The sequence below is a fragment of the Hyalella azteca genome, unplaced genomic scaffold, assembly GCF_000764305.2.
Source record: "Hyalella azteca isolate HAZT.00-mixed unplaced genomic scaffold, Hazt_2.0.2 contig11104, whole genome shotgun sequence".
NCBI lineage: Eukaryota > Metazoa > Arthropoda > Malacostraca > Amphipoda > Hyalellidae > Hyalella > Hyalella azteca.
Window position 1 is genome coordinate 150218 of NW_025941113.1, and position 16843 is coordinate 167060.

Below are 16843 nucleotides of genomic sequence, written 5' to 3' on the forward strand. Positions count from 1 at the left end.
GAACGCTGTGTTATAGAAAATCGTGCGAATTTTTTTTTTTCACAGCGCACTCTCGGTAAGAAGGATCAGGAATGTTTAATGGTAAGATGATATTCTATGTCACGCTCCGGAGTAAATAGTTACAAGTGGATGAAATAAATTTACTAAGTGGTTTCTAATTTTTAATTCACAATACCGTTTAGATAAAAATGCACTGTTCCAGACATTTTTATAACTTATTGTCCAATTTTGTAATTTTTAGGAAGAACATAAGAACGGAGACCAGAACTACAAATCATCATCAACGTTTTGTACATACTGGCAAAGCAAAAGGTTCCTGAAGACAGAAGCTAGTTTCATCAGTGTGGTCAATGGTAGTATAGTCAGGAGGAGTACCTTTTGAAATGCTGTCCTTAAATATTAAAATAAATATAAAAGGCTAAGACTTATTTCCTGTGATTATAAGGAAAGTGTACACTATATTGTACTCAAGATATTGACTATTGGATGTATTAAACGACCTATTTTCTGCGCTGGCATGTATCAATGGTCTAAGTATATTGTCAACAATATAGGAGAATCTACATGGAGGGTTTATAGTCCAGGAAAAATAAGGTTTGACCCGGAACAAATTGCAAAAGAAATGATTTTTTCACCAATGCTCCAGAAGGGCAATAGAAACAACATACTAAAAATCCTCTAAAATGCAAGTAGTGGAAGGGTGTCAAATTTAAGATTTAAAAAAATGGCCGCCGAATGGCAATATAAGCCTAATAACACATTTTTAAAATATGACCGACAGTTATTTTTGTGACTGTATGTATGTTTTCATGAAGGGGGTATTCACTAATAATAACTAAATTTCATCCAAGGTGGTAGCAATCTAGTATTTGCAAAAACAGCCACCCATAAAGCGAAAAATTGTGATTATATAGCCATGTGGAATAATGCCTATAGTATATACGGACATGCACCCGGAGTGTGTGTGTGATGCAGGGTGAGTGTGTGTGTCTATATCATAAATGGTGTGTTAATTGTAGTAAGAAGTGTAAGTTTTAGAACATGACCAGCAAGAGAGGGTGGCGCAGTGGTTAAAGTTCAGACTACCAGGATTGGCGCAGAGAGGCGCGGGTTCGTTCCCAGCTCTGTGCACCAGTTTCTGGTCAGAATCGGCGAGGAGGCCGGGTGGTTAAAGCACAGCAGAATTGTAGCAGTGAGTTGCGAGTGCGAGACCGCAAAATGCTGTGAATGTTCCGCGATGTTAAGAATCGGCGACAGGCGTATGGCCTAATAAACGCTGAAACCACTATTATTATTATTAAGAGAGCAGCCCTATGAACAGACTTCAAGACAGGACACACCATATCGAGGTATTTTGTGATTATTACATGCTTATAGTCACTGTTACAGAATGTCTAGCTTGTACATAAGCTTGGTAGAGGGTGATCACATTATGTCTTACAGGTAGCACCAAGATACAGGGTACAGTTTGTGGCTGGAGAGATTGCACTAGTCTTTCTGTACAAGGGTGCTACCGGAGAGTCTCTGGACAAACTTCGATTCAATAACTTTCACAGAAAAGTTGTAGTTAGCAAAGCATTTGTATACCCCCAGGTGCTTCCACCTACATCAGCAGCTGCCCAGTTTCATAGTTTGAGGACATTTTGCCAAGTGCAAGAGTGGCTGGGCAACAGAATGAAACCTGATGAGTGGGGATGGGAAGTGAGAAATGGACAATGCATGCCTGTTCTCACAGATCGAGAAGTTGCCCCATCTAAGCTACTAGAAATGGTAAGATGCAATTGTTCAACAGATTGTTTAACAAGGAGATGTGCCTGTTGGAAACGGGATATGGAATGTTCACCCGCATGTGACCAGTGCCATGGTGTGTGCAGTAACACAAGTCAAGTATTTGACAGTGATTCTGACTCTTCCGATGAGTGACCTCAAGACAGTAATGGTGGTGGCATAACGGCGATACATAGGATAGGAGTGTTCAGCAGCATGTAGCCAATGCTGATACTCCTAATGGGTGACGTCATTCTATGTTGATATATTGTATAGAATAATCACAGTAGGTAACATGGGGCAGCGGCCCCCCCTTTTTTAAACTAAATTTTTGATGAAATTTTAATTGATACGAGGTGGTTCTTTGTTATGTTTAAAGGTAACTAATGAGAAATGTATGATGTGAATTAGACGCCGATAGAGTTATTCAATTTTTAATGAAACACTTTTATGAAAAGTGTCAAAATGGGCTCATTGCCCCACCCCTGGGGCAATGGGCCCATGGGCTTTGGGCAAGGTTCCCACCCTTTGTCCCTACCCCACAATTGCCTATTTTTCGTTTAAAAATGATAATACAACACTTTACAGTTAGAAATAAGAAAAATGTAATGAAAAATATGACATTCACTCATTTATTAACAACTTAAAAAATCATATCCTTAACTTGAAAAAAATATACTCGTGGCTTAAAAAATCTATCACTGACGTGAAGAAAAATATTTCATTGACATTAAAATGTACATATCCTTGACTGGAAAAATATACTCTTGCTATAAAAAATTCATCCTTGACATGAAAAAATGTATCGTTGACTAGAAAAAATATATTTAGTTGATCAGAAAAAACTTCGTTCCAGCTTCGTCCATAATCCAGATATTATGTGCAGAGAATTCGTACTAAATCGTGATTTCAGCCAACACCATAAAAACTCATCAACACATCAAAACTCATCATTGTAGTTGGCTGAAATCAACTTTTGGCAAGGCAAGAGTCAAAAACTCGATAAGGGGTCAAATACGCGCATAACTAGAAACTAGAACCTGTTTCCTAGAAGCAGCAAGTCAAAAAATCATGCAATATGAAGTGTAATTTGTAATTCAAAAAGCTAGTTATAGTTTAGAAAAGATCATTGAGACAATCTTATGATGTATAACACAAGACTTCACAGAGGTGTATTGAGCCCACCATTGGCGCTTTGCCCCGTGACACGCGTGGGCCCGTTGCCCCACTAGGTATCATTTCCATTTATATCGTGTCAACATTTTATTTTATAAGCTAATAGTCTAAACTTGAACTCAAAATTATCCCTATAAATATTACTTCAAAATATAATTCACAGTAATTTCAAAAGCTTCATCTACAGTAAGCGAAAACAGTTTTATTTAGCAGCAAAAAAAAATTATCTGGGCTAAAACAGTTATTCACAAATAACTTAAGAACGCAAACTCTTAGCAAAACATAAATCCGTACACTTTATCACAGTGAAACTGTAGATCGGCGGTAGAGAACACGGACCAATATCTGCCATACTTAGCGAGAAACCCGCTATGGGCCGGTAACCGCAGTGGTCCGTTTGCCCCACGTACTAGTTCTATAGCTTAAGCGTCATAACTAGTTTTTTAGTATAACTTCTTAATTATCACAGTATAATAATTTCTCATTTTTATTTTATGTCCAAAATAAGTAAAAAAATTGTGCAAGCTGAAATAAAAAAGGTTTTTCTATCCCGTTCATCATTCATACTGTATGTCTGATATTTTATCTTTTTGTCTACACAGCTGACGCTCTCTTATTTCATCTTAGAAATAGTTGACCATCATAATTAATGATTTTCTGAGCATAATGACTTCTTCCCTACTTATTTTACATCAGACAAACACATTTATGCCAAATTTTATCAGTAGAAGAAGAAAAAAAGAAACGCTGAGAATTCATCGGACTTTAAAAAGCATAAAATTATCGATAAAATGGTATTTTTATTACAAAATATTGCAATATTTCTTAGTTTATATAATTTAGCTCCTAATATAGATATAATTTCATTTATTAGCCTAAAAAAATTGGCTTTTGGCAGCAAAACTGTTCCAGTCTGCTAATTCAAACCGCTGCATATCAACATATACTTTACTTTGGCGGCCATTTTGAAAATCACTGATTTGAAGCCTTTCCACCAATTATATTTTAGAGGATTTTTTATATGTATTTTCTGAGGCCTTTCTGCATGTTATAGTGATGGAGAAAATTCTTTTGCAATTTCTTCTAGGTTGACCCCCTTTTTTCACTAGGTTTCCTGGACTATTATTGTAGATGCTCAGTTCCCTAGATATGGAATGTTTTTCAGATTTATGGACGTTGGTTTAAGAATGCCATCTTATTAGCTGGATATGCAGAGACATCTTAATAATAAATATTTTCGCAATATTTTACGTAAGAAACATAGCACTACCCCCAACTAAATGTATGATGCTTCAAAGCCCCAAGAATACAAGCGAAGCATCGTACTCAACAACTCTCATTCTCTAAACACTATCTAGTGAAGTAGCCTCTAAAAACGCTTTTCTAAATAGTTACATAAAAATTATAATAAAAAAGAAGAAATTTATGAAAGCGCTCTCTGCGAATTGTGATTTAGAAGCACGACTCAAAAATCTATCAGGACCGTGCGTGTGTATGAAATCAGCCTCAGGGCAGTCAAGCATGCAGTTCGTCTGGGCGTAAGAGCAATCAGAAGTGAATGACTAATTAACATAAGTTGTGTAAAGATGAATCCTTGGCAGGGTTCCTCGTTATGACGGAGAATTCAACGTGTTATGTACCAAATATTCTACCTAATTAGAGGTTAAAATTAACATTTAGGCTGAGACTAATTTATCTTTACCATCTAACTATACACACATTCCGTTTACTATCAAGAGTTGTCGCCTCCGATATAATTACAAAGTCTCTTTCGAGCAACACTGACTGAGACACTGTAGGTAGAAATTTTGATCGTTGCATACATATATTTTTTAACGGAGACATCGTCTACAGAATGAATTTATTCATCACAAACACGCTGGATTGAACCGAGAATTAAAACCTGCTTCATTCCTGTCAGATTTGCACCTGAAATCGTCTGGGACATGCGGGAGTGACCAGTGTCGTCGTTTGGTCCAGTATAAGTAACTAAGACAAGTTTGCGAATGCAACTTAAACATCTACAGTATATCTGAGCTAACGTCTACAAGGACAATGTCAAATTTTACGGATGCGTTTACCACAACAAATTACACGACTTTTTCTACCACGACAGCTTACATCTACCACTGCTATAATTTTATTATATTCTTCTAAAACGACAACTTCCGAGTCGACAGTTGGGTTCACGTCTACCACAGAAACCTCTCAGTCTATTGCCAAATACAGCTGTTGTAGTAAGCAGCAGCAACTCCTAAGTATTTCTTAAAACTCTTGATGTCACCAGTGGCTAGTAAGTAGACGGAAAGTCATACCTTCATACCGGCTTGTGTCGTCAGAAATTTTCTATCTTTCGGCCAATATTTCATTTTCTAGCAGCATTAATTCTCTTCAAGTCGAAAAAAATGTGGAATCGTGAAGGAGTTTGGGTAAAAAGTCACTTGATTATTTAGGCTGAGGAGTAGATTGTATAGCCAATGTTTCAGCATCATTCACTTTGACCGAAAAATCTTATAAACATATGAGAACGAAATATATGGCCGATTTTGTTTGCCTCCAATGCTTCAATAAGCGACGAGTTCATTTGGGATCGAAAGAAGCTACATGAATAGAGCGTGTAACAAAATAAACTTCACATCATCATGCAATATCGTTCGATCAGGACGTAGGGGTGAGCAGTGTTAATTATCACAGACGCGACTTAGATGGCACACGACGGCATTAAAGGGAGGATCGAGGGATGCAACAACCGAGCTGTCTGTGACGAACGGATCGCTGTTCGTCTGCCGAATACCAAAACTGGCAGAATTCCGTATAATCCAACTATTATAATCAGACAAAACTTGGGAATTTGGAATAAAAATACCATGAATGAAATGGAAACATGATTAATAGGCAATTAATGAGCGACTGCCCCAAGTTAAAGTGGCGCCAGTATGCGTTACATAACCTTATATGAACAAGGCGCCTGCAGTCGATTAGTATTTCTAATACAAGATAAGCTTGCGTCATAGATTTTTGCCGAAGATTTTTCCATTCACTTGCAGCATAAAAGCAAAAAATCAGTTGATGAACAATAGTTCAAATCAAGATCACATGTCGCATAGGGACGAGGAAATGTTTACGAAGCACCTAAGGACACCACCGAGCCTTAGGAGAAGATTCGGGACCAAATGGTATTCTCCAGAGACAAGCCAACTACTAATCCGGACGCGACAACAACAACATCAGAACTATCGCCAGCACCAGAACACAGAGAGCAGAGACATGGATGACAGGAACTGTTTCTGAAATTCCGAAATATTTCAGAGCAGCTTTAATGAAAGGAGCTGGGCGTTGGGAGTGAAGACACGTCTCGCTCATGCCCATTTTGCACGAGAGCCTAATTTGGAGCGAGAAATGTGTTTATCAAGGCTAGAAGTGTGCATAATCACAGGTGTTAGAGGAAAGAAAAGCAAGGAGCTCTGTAGGTTTAGGTATCTCAACTTCACTAATGAGATCTGCAGAAGTTAGTAGCTGTGTTAGCAGGTAAGATTGAAGTTGCAGAGGCAGAAGCATGCAACTGTATTTCCGCCGTGTCAACAATGTTTTGAAATGCTGCAAATCTGAAGTATTTGATGCGAATTGAGGAAAAAAACGCGAAATATTTACAGTCATGCAGACAGATCGTAGAGTTTGAATTTCGGTAAGTGAACAACTTCACGATGTTTACTTGTTGAAATCTAGATCAATTCGAACGTTCAATTCTTCAATTGAATTGAATTGAAAACTAGTTGAATAACGAGTTCAATTTTATGCAACTGAATTCGTCAAAAACTTGGGATTAGAGTGTCAGATATAAAATTAATCATAACAGTAGAGATGAGCGGACGATTTTCAGTTATGATAATTGTGTGAATAAAATTGAGAATACATTCATTAATTTATTTAGAAGAAGGCCAATATTCCGGCACGAATTTCTAGTTGTTCTTGGTTTTATGTTGAATTTCAAGTGTGTGAATACTTTGTCAGCATGCGTATAGACCGTTCACCCAATCTATCAATATCGACACAGCGAGTTTGAATTTTTCTCCTTCCATTTTCTCAACAAGGATTCAGCAACGGCTATTATCGATTGTAACGTCAACAGCTATAGTCAGAGAGATGTGCACGCAAGTCTCAGGAGATATATGCACAGGCAATTTATTGCTTGCTTGCTTCCCATATTTAAAATAAAGAAAACTCTTATGCAAGTATTGCCTAGCTCTAATCGTAATTGTCAATATTGTATAATGTGCAATAAATGTTGCAACTCTATAGAATGAACGGATAAAAGAAATTTATTTGGAGGCACCTATACGATGAGTTGAAATTGTATGCGCTGCACTCATAGTTCGAATGGGTTGCAGACGATCGAAAGTTCTTACATTCCCACAGAGCTCCAACACCAACATATATTCATTCGTGCATGCTGAGTCGTGTACATATTTTTTCTTTCGTGTTTTAGTTTCTATCTGTAAGATAATATATAATACAACTAACTTCCAAAATATATCTGGGCGACCATGCCGGAGATTTACGGTGTCAGCGTTTCCTTTGTTTAACAAAGTTTCTACCCGAATAAAAAGATCATAATAAACATATAATAGTGTGGTACACATTCTCTTATAAAACAAAAGTCCATCAAAATTATGACGGTTTTGACAAATTTCAATTCTTAAGCAAACTACCAATAATTTTCAGCTAACGCCGCATTGTTGATCATTTGTAGAATTTAATGAATATTAATATTTTCTTTGATAATGTTACCATTTTCATATGCGTTACATCTATTGAAAATCAACTGTGGAAATATTAATAGCAGAATAATGAACTAAATTAATCAGTTGTCAACAATATTTACTATAGCACAACTACACGCTACTACACGCTCCTGTGTATTATTGCTGTAACAGTATGCGGGGCACGGCTATACTTAAATTAGGACTGCGTACCTGGATAACATGGGTCGTTGGCAGAAGCTAGACGCTGATGGGTGGCATTTTCATATGAATAGTTTTTATCAAGTTCATTTCCTACACCTGTAGATGACGAGTCACCCAATCTTTCTACAATCACATCATTTAAATCACCACAATATTCACTTTTCGAAAACTTTAGATCACTTTTCACAGAGCGTTTACTTCTTTTCTTGGGTCTATCAGATTTCTTTGTTACTAGCTTCTCTTCTTTCGAGGTTAAAATTCCGTGACACGACTCGGAATTCTGTGCTGAAGTAGGTTTCAGATGCTCCCGAGAACTTGCAGATACTCCGTTTGACGCATCTGGAAGACCACAATGAATACTTCTGTCTGGAAGCACACAGGAAAACCCTGGACAGTCTTGAGCAAGCGGAACCGGAGTTGTGTCAACATTCTCCGATGGTCTCAAACTCTCGTGCAAGTCTGACAATTCGCTGGAGTTTCCGCAAGTAATGGATTGTGCAGAAGATTCGGAGAGCATTTCGAGGGAAAGAAGATTCATTTCAGAGCAAGATTTATCTTCAGTTTTTCTTCTGTCCAAGTCATCGCAGTCGTCCGCGCTAAGCGTCGCGTTTGCACTGATGAGAGTTAGGCGGCCTAAAATTTCATTTTCATTGCGGTCAAGCTTCCTCGGCTTATCCTGTACTTCGTTGACTATCAGCTCGAATTGATTCATAACACCATTAACATTGGCACAATTTTTTGCTTCGCTGGAATCGTCCAGCAGGGTGCTTGTGTCAAATGATCCTTCTGGGGTGAAGTGAACGCTTGTGGCCACGGGAGCAACATTGCAGTTAGAGGCAAATTTGGGGCCGTATGCTTGCCTCAACGGAAAGTTCTTATTTGAGCAACTATTTTCCATTGATCTATTAGCATTACAGGAATAATTGGAGGTTTGGCGACTCCTCCGCCAGTTATTGCGTCGAATTTCAGACCGAAGAGTAGAAGGTTCCTTGTCGAGAGACAGTCGCCGACAAGGTTGGTTGTGCTCGTTTTGGTGCGGCTCAGGGAAGATAATTTCGCTATTAGACACGATTTGGTTGCGACGATTAGTTTTCCTGTGCCTGCTGATGACGAGGGTTTTGGTCCCTGCTGATGCCGGGTCCTTGATGAGGTTCAGCTCAGCCAGTCGCTGAACCAGAATACCACTCATGCTCAACTTGGTGTCCTTTAAAGACCTTACTGAGAGAACATTTCCTTGTTATACCAACAACCTTATAGGAAGAGACCTTTTACATAGACAATCACATACTTATCTATAAACTCTCTAGCTTTCCAGACGCTGAACTATAACCTGATATTTTATCAACATTTTTCATTTTATTTGTAAACAAAACTTGGTTTCAATTTGCACGTGCACTCGACGTTCAAAATGTGGCCCATGTTAATGATGTTATCAATGCTGTCCCGGACCGCTAGGCCATAAATTAAGTCTACAGCGCGATATGGAAAATACTGCGACTACAAAAACGCGACTGAAACATCTTAAGATTTTTAATTTCATTCAACGGAAAGTTAATAGAGTTTTCACCATCAAGACTCATTTTCAAGATCACAAAAGGCTTTAAATTTTTCGTAAACATAAATATTTCGTGGATTTAATACCAGCATCAATTTCCGCAAAACTTAATCTGTGAATGGAACAATGACACTGATACACAACAGTTGAATTATTAATGTAGGACACGGTATTGCCGGGAACATTCAACTCAAGATAATGAATTACGATGCATAGATAATCTTATTTCTTTCCCCCAAAAGCCTTCTTCTAATTATTTTATACTCATAGTTAATATTTTATTTAAAGTAAGAATGGAATGATCGCCTAATCCCCTTAAGTAAGCTGATTTTCAATTTACACTGCATTAAAAAACATCAATACAAAGCAAAATAATTACGAACTTTTACTGTCCGAATAGATCATCTCGAGTGAAATAATCAGTCGGGTAGTACGTATAACTGTTCCAGACAAAATTATCAGGAACCCAGCAGACGAAGGGAAGGATGAAATGATTTTAAATGTGGAACATCGTAAGAAATTAGAACGTTGGTTTCTATAAACAAGTATCCCACAGCCAGATAATTCAAGGCGTTGTTATTTCATCTACAAGTTTACCACTTTAGACAGTAAATAACCAACATAAAAAAGTGAATACCTTGTCTATGAAATTTCCACACTCATTTAGGAAGCCACAAGTATCGGTGCAAGATACACCGAGAGACTTCATGCTACGAACGTTTCCAGACATAATTAGTGTGCACAATTACAACTTCATAAAGGTAACAAAATGAGTCGGCCAAAAAATGCCAGAGGGAAGCAAGGGCAATCATAAATTACTTGCAATTAAGAGTCGATGTACGAGGTGGAAATGATGAGGACACTTTTATCAAGTGCTTGTAAAAATGTAAATAGAGTAGATAAATTCAGTAACAAAGTAGACAATACAAGTAGGCGAGAATAAAAAATAGATTTTAGCAAAAGATAATGTGACTACAATATGAGTCATCAGGCATTCTAGATTTTCCCATCAAGCGAGAATGAGAAGATAGACAATTCAAGAGTGAGAGCTGGAGAGCGCGCGAGAGGTGAAGGAGGCATTGAGTAAAAAACTCGTCTCAGTTCGTCGTGCTCCAAACCTCGCTGTCGAGCCTTGAGTCATCGTCTGGTGGGACAATATACGAGACGGCATCTCGTGCGAATGCTTCGATGGTGTCTCAGGCTGCAATAGTTCAGTAGCAAAAGAAAAATATTAAAGGTTTAAGTTGCCTAATCCGTTATACTTTTAATTCCTGTGATGAGCGTGAATTGAAATTATTGATTATTTTAAGCTCATTCAAATACAGAAGTGAGTATTAACTTACTTAACTTGACCTAATTATAGGTTGATGAAATGCACGACATTGTGCTCATTGATGTCACTTCAATTACGAGATGAGCACTTTTAACACAATATTTCTTCCTTTCTTTATGATAAACAGCAAAATTTTACTGTTGGTGGGCCATGAATGAGCAAATACGTTCCCTATCACGATAATGATTTACGAAAATGTTACACGATGAGTTATGGTAGGAGCATAGAGTTGAGGGAAGCCTGAAACTGAGATGCAAGGTGATGAATTTAATCACCATCATTATCACGAGCAGGTAATGGCTGTCAATGGCGGAGTGATGAACGCAGCACAACCGATTGTTCTAACAACGAACATGAGTGACACAAGCAGCTGACGGTGGAGCAACCAAATCCATGACAACGTCTAAGTGTCTGGGTGGACAACCACAAAATTCAGTGAAAATTGCCAATTTTGAGCAGAAACCATAGCTAAAAACAACACAACAAGCGTCAAAACATAAGAAAATTTTCAAATGACAGTTAATCGCTCAAGTGGATTAATACTTTTAGGGACAACAACATTTTATTTAATTCTCTCAACATTTTATTTAATAATTGTCTAAAAAGTATTAATTACAAATAAAAAGATGACTAGTGGAAACCTGATGGCGGAAATAACTGCTAAACAATGGGGATAATTTGCGTTCTGTGACCAACGACCGGAGAGGCGAAGTTATAACGAGTCATAAGCAAACTCGCATAATTCATCTTACTAACAAGCATAAACTTTGATTACAATAAATTATGCAAGTTATATAATGGAGAATTAATGCTTTTCCAATGGTTACTACTTCCAATGGTTATGCGATCCTACTTCAACAGCTGTTATTTTTCAAATGGTTTGGAATTTGAGGATCCATATCAAGACCGTTCAATTAAATGAATTTTTAAAGCTTAAATAAATTAATGTTTATTGCAAATATAAAACGAGGAATTCACTGTTCCTTTAACAGCAGCTATTTAGTTAAAGGCAAAAACTTGAACTCATCTCAGTTTGGAACAACTTTACGATGCAAGCCCTTCAGCGATACAACTATGATACGAGGCGTGGCCAGAATCCAGCCACAGCTTCATTTGGGAACGCAATTCTCTGCAGCCGCTCCCATAACTCCGGCCGAGCCCGGCAACCTTCCATGGGTGCAGAATCACCCAAGAGATGCGAATTTCACGGAAATTTCACACGACCAAATTCACCACATGATTGTTGCACAACAATGAAAGTGAAAAAAAAACAAGTTCTCAACTTGCAGCTTCTGGCGTGCTTACGATAAAAAATATAAATATCCGATGCAAGGAATTTTCAAGAAGAAATTAATTAATTCAGGAATGATCAATTTTTTCAAAATCAGATTTCACTTGACCGTGAACCTCAAGGTAACAACGGGATATTAGTTGCTGCCTTGCATACCATACATTCTATCCATACAGCTGTCCTACACAGCAATACATACATTCCACACAGCACTGTGTGGTTTGGCTCTTTCGGTGTCCGCCACTCCTGTAATCGGAAGACTGTCAAGGTCACGACTGGTGCGAATGCACAACAGCGCCAGGGTGAGACTTTTTGTCCGGCACCTCGTAACGTTTGAATTCTTGCTTACATCGTACTAAAAATAAAAAAAGGCGGCAAAAAATCAATGTAAGAAAAGCTTACATACTCAATATCGACAGTAATATACGAGATCGTCTCGTAACCGATATATAGTAATTAATGTCAGTCCACCCTACTTGTCTACAGCAGTCATTACCTATAGGAGTCTCAGATACAGCAGTCATTGCCTATAGGACGCTCAGATACAGCAGTCATTACCTATAGGAGTCTCGTGAAGATACCGCAACCCAATTCAAGTCGCCTCATATTTATTGTTTTATCTGCCCATGATGTATTGCGTAAAATGTATGAATAGACTGTTCATGATCACCGTCGACTTCTATCTTTTGATCATCCGGCGTATAACATCTCTCAACAAAATTAACTGAAATATTAAAATAAAACACACTTGAAACCAAAAAAAATGTACGTCTCTCGTGAAAAGTCTAAAATGAACATTGATCCGAAATGAATCAAAAATTCGTTATGTTATCTTTATAAAGTGCGAACATTTTAAGGATCCGCAATCACAACAGCAGTAAAAAAAAGTATTAATAAAAATAAATGAGAGTAGACACAGGGCAATAGTTGACCGTCGCTATGGAGCAGCGAGGATGAAGCAAACAGTCAGCGACGTAGTGCACTGAGAGGGGCGTTAACCAACCGTCTATATATTGGCTCTCTCTATATAACTATTACAATGGTAATAATTTCAGATTTTGTCCCTAAAGAAGATTAGGGGCTAAAAACACTGCACCTGAACAAAAGCATAACAACAAATATGAAGCAACATGGAATAACACCAGGTCCAGTGGTCCACAAAAAACGCCACAATACAAATAACTATTTTACCGGAAAACATTAATATTGATTGACACGATCACTTGGAAAAACTTCATAAAGTGGTATTCCTTTCCACACTTCACAGAATTTTCCAACAGGAGCAAGAAAAGTCCGAGTGACATAAACAAAAGAAGTGTTGCGTGCGCAGCAAAGGCATGCGCGCGACACCGAGCACAGCACGGGAATGACGACGAACAGGCAGCGGACGAGGCTCGGTCGGTCCAAGGCACATAAGGTTAGGTTACCTTGCCCAGTGAAATGACCGCACACCTGGTCTTGTGTTACGGCCAGCTGCTGCGTGTGCTTGTGTTTGAGTGTGTGTGTTTGTATGTGTGTGCTTGTTTGGTGTGTGTGCTTTCGAATATTCGAGTCTTACTGTGAAATGCGGGCAGTGTTCATCTTGTGGTGTGGGCCTAATATATATTTCATCCTCAAGCGCAATATTTTAGCCTGAGCGCAACCTCGGACATGGGGCAATGGTCGCAAGCACGTATACGGACGGGTGCACCGAAACAATTTTAATTCGATATATGCGCTTAAATTGGCTTGTTTATGACAGTTTAGAGTTAGCATAAATTTAAAGTTTCGAGGTCGGCTTGAGTTTTAGTCGTTGGCTTTATGTACCGAATGATTAATTGACCTGAATTACATATAATGGTTGCTTCATTCTAATTATCAGTGGCAATAATAAGTATATTCGTAAATAATTTCTTTCTCTAATCAGCACGAGCAGGTGTTGAAGACGATACAAAATGTAAACAATAACCGTACATAAGTTCAAGCTTAAATTTACAATGAGAACTTCCGAATTTCTGATGAAAATTTTTATAGGAAAATGATTCCTTTTAAATTTCAATTTAACTTTATTGACGTCAATACGATTAATTTCAGTTCAAGCGACTAGTTTTACTTGGGTTCATACATCATTCTATAAATGCTCATGATGAAAATGAAGAAATCCTTCTCAAATTCAGAATTGAAGTTCCGGAGAACATTTTGGGGCGGCAAAAAACACGGCTCAGCGAGTGCCGTGAAGTTCCTCTTCTCCCGCGCTAAAATGAACCAACAAAACGCACTCATCACGCCACGCTCAGTGTTTACTCTCCCCACATTCTGCCCTCCAAATACAATCTAGACCAACATTCTAGAGAGTTCATCCAAGTTTTGAGCATTACCAATCTTCAAATAATACAAGTACTCACTTAATTGCGTAGATTCTTAGGATTAAACCACGGAAACTGAACAAATATATTAAATTTTTCAATACCACAATTTTCATTAAAAAATAATAAACCAACACCACCGAATAAATGTCATTCTGAACGGAAATAACCTCCCAAATGATATAAATTTGTACTGGCTAGCTTTCGTACGCACTCAATTCAATATTGCGACATTCTAAATAATTCTTATTCATCATATGTAGATCCAGACACCTGATAAAAAATGAATATACATGTTTCGGAAACAAAGCGCTAGAAACAGGCGAGGCCTGGAAAGACGTTTCACAAAATTTTCGCTCAATTGCCGCGACTCTCTAAAGAACACCCAGGAACATAAGATGAATTACTGGACTTGTGACTGCAACATTAGCTTTAGATTCGAAGCTTACTTACACGATGTTGCCTAACCTCTGTGTCGTGAATACATTTGCATTTGACTCGAGGTTTAGTTTCGCGAGGTCTTACCAAACCTTTGTTTTATTCTTCGTCTGTCAGCCGTTGAGTAGACAACTGAGCTAAGATCGTTAACGAATTATGGTGAGCTTCTTAGTTATCGTGTTCATAGATTTGACTATCTATAAATGTCCATTTTACTACTTTGAAATGTTCGTATCTATAAACATTGGTGTAAAATTGATACCTATATTGGGAAACTATGTGAGAATAAAAATAGATTTTAAAGAGAAAATGACTACAGTGAATGACTAAGAAGCCTTGTTCATCTGGAAATAAAAAAAAGAAAGGATCCCTTTGATGTACGAACATTCAATTATTCCTTGATCAGGTAAAAATTGCGCTTTGAAGCCTCAAATTTCCGCAACAACTGGTATTTGAAATTCTTAGCCAAAGTAAAAAAACTACTAGTTTCCTTCTACCGCAGTTGAGGAAGACAATGTGGCATTGCGTTCTAGTGAACCATCAATTTAGAGACCCTCTTTCTCTAGCCCATTCCTCTTCCTACCTCCCTTAACTGAAAAATTGTCAACACCATTGTCGACATTTTTCTCGAAGACTGAAGGCTTCGTCTCAGGTGACAAAAGATCCTCCCTGAAAAATATGCCACTCGGTGAGTGATTTACTGAGGAGCTCCAGACTTTGGGCATTGCAGAAGACCGATTAATTCAGCTGCTTCATGACACCTTTTGGCGAATACTCAAGTCGGTTTTATTAAGGTATGAACACTGGCATCTCCTGCATGAAGGCTCGAGCGACCACTTACACGACTTTTCTGAAGGTTCCAGTAATCGCTTACATAGGCTGTACGAAGGTTCAAGTAACCGCCTACAACTGTTTTATGAAGGTTCAAGCAATTACTTAATTACTTGTATCGGGTCTATGAAGGTTCAACCGATCACTTACATCAGTTGCGTGAAAGTTCAAACATTTACATCGCCCGTATGAAGGTTAGAGCGACAATTACAACGGTTTTATGCCTGTGCAAGTAATTAATGCTATCGGTTTTATGAAGGTTCAAGCGAGTTTACACGCAGATCTATTGTTCGGCTGCGTAAAATGTTCCTTAATGTCTCCTGTTTTAACTGTAAAGCTCGAAGATTCAGCGTTCGCACGACTCAATACATCAAGATTTAGCTCACAAGACGCTCACACTCCCAGCTAACGCTCAAGGATCCCATGGATTAAGCATTGCGCAATCAAGGAGAGAAGCGGTAACCCGGGATATCTTGCGTGAGGTTTACGGAGCCTCTGAGCGCTTATGTTATCGAGATGAAGATCTCGGGAGGCGCGAGTTTTAGCGCGTGATCGAGCTGGGCTGCAATCCTCGAACTATTTGAGCTGACATGCATAAACGGGGAAATCACAATCCATCAGTGGCAGTTGATCCGTTCATTAATTAATTTGTTTAGCAGGTTTTACCACTAATAATTTTCAGACAAGCTAATCACACATTTATTTTACATGCGTCAAATGTAACAAAAAAATCAGATGAACAGAATATTGAATGAATATTAATTAAAGTTTCGAGAAAGGCAATTCAAAAACACAGCAAGATAATTAGGAAGAAGTGGAAAGTAATTGGGAAGCAGATCAAGATAATTAGAAAGCAGAACAAGATAATTATTAAGCAGTGCAAGATAATTAGGAAGAAAAGTAAGACAATAAGGGAGCAAAGCAAGATAATTAGGAAGCAGAGCAAGACAATTATGAAGCAGAACATAACAATCATATAAGCAGTAAGGATGAGGAGGCCGGAGGTTCGTTTAGCGCATTACCGCCCCATTCCGGGGGAGTTCATTAGAAGCTGCCTCATAGAGCAGGCAGGAGGGCAGTTACGGCACACGCTGTGTCGCATGTAAGGGTATGGCTGTTGCAGTTGTAACTGCCGCAGTTACA

The 16843-nt window shown here is 38.2% G+C and overlaps 1 protein-coding gene across 5 annotated transcripts in view; it reads right to left on the reverse strand.

The window, feature by feature from the left end:
• Positions 1–16843, reverse strand: part of LOC108674539 — a 180561-nt gene that overhangs the window by 44854 nt on the left and 118864 nt on the right. The window contains exon 1 of one of the 5 annotated variants that reach the window (XM_047882705.1): positions 7917–9575. The exons of the other annotated variants lie outside the window; for them this stretch is intronic. Coding sequence (XP_047738661.1) covers positions 7917–9096 — 1180 coding nt within the window. The 5' untranslated portion in view covers positions 9097–9575. Of the gene's footprint in view, positions 1–7916; positions 9576–16843 lie in introns of those variants that run through there. 5 annotated transcript variants of the gene reach the window in all.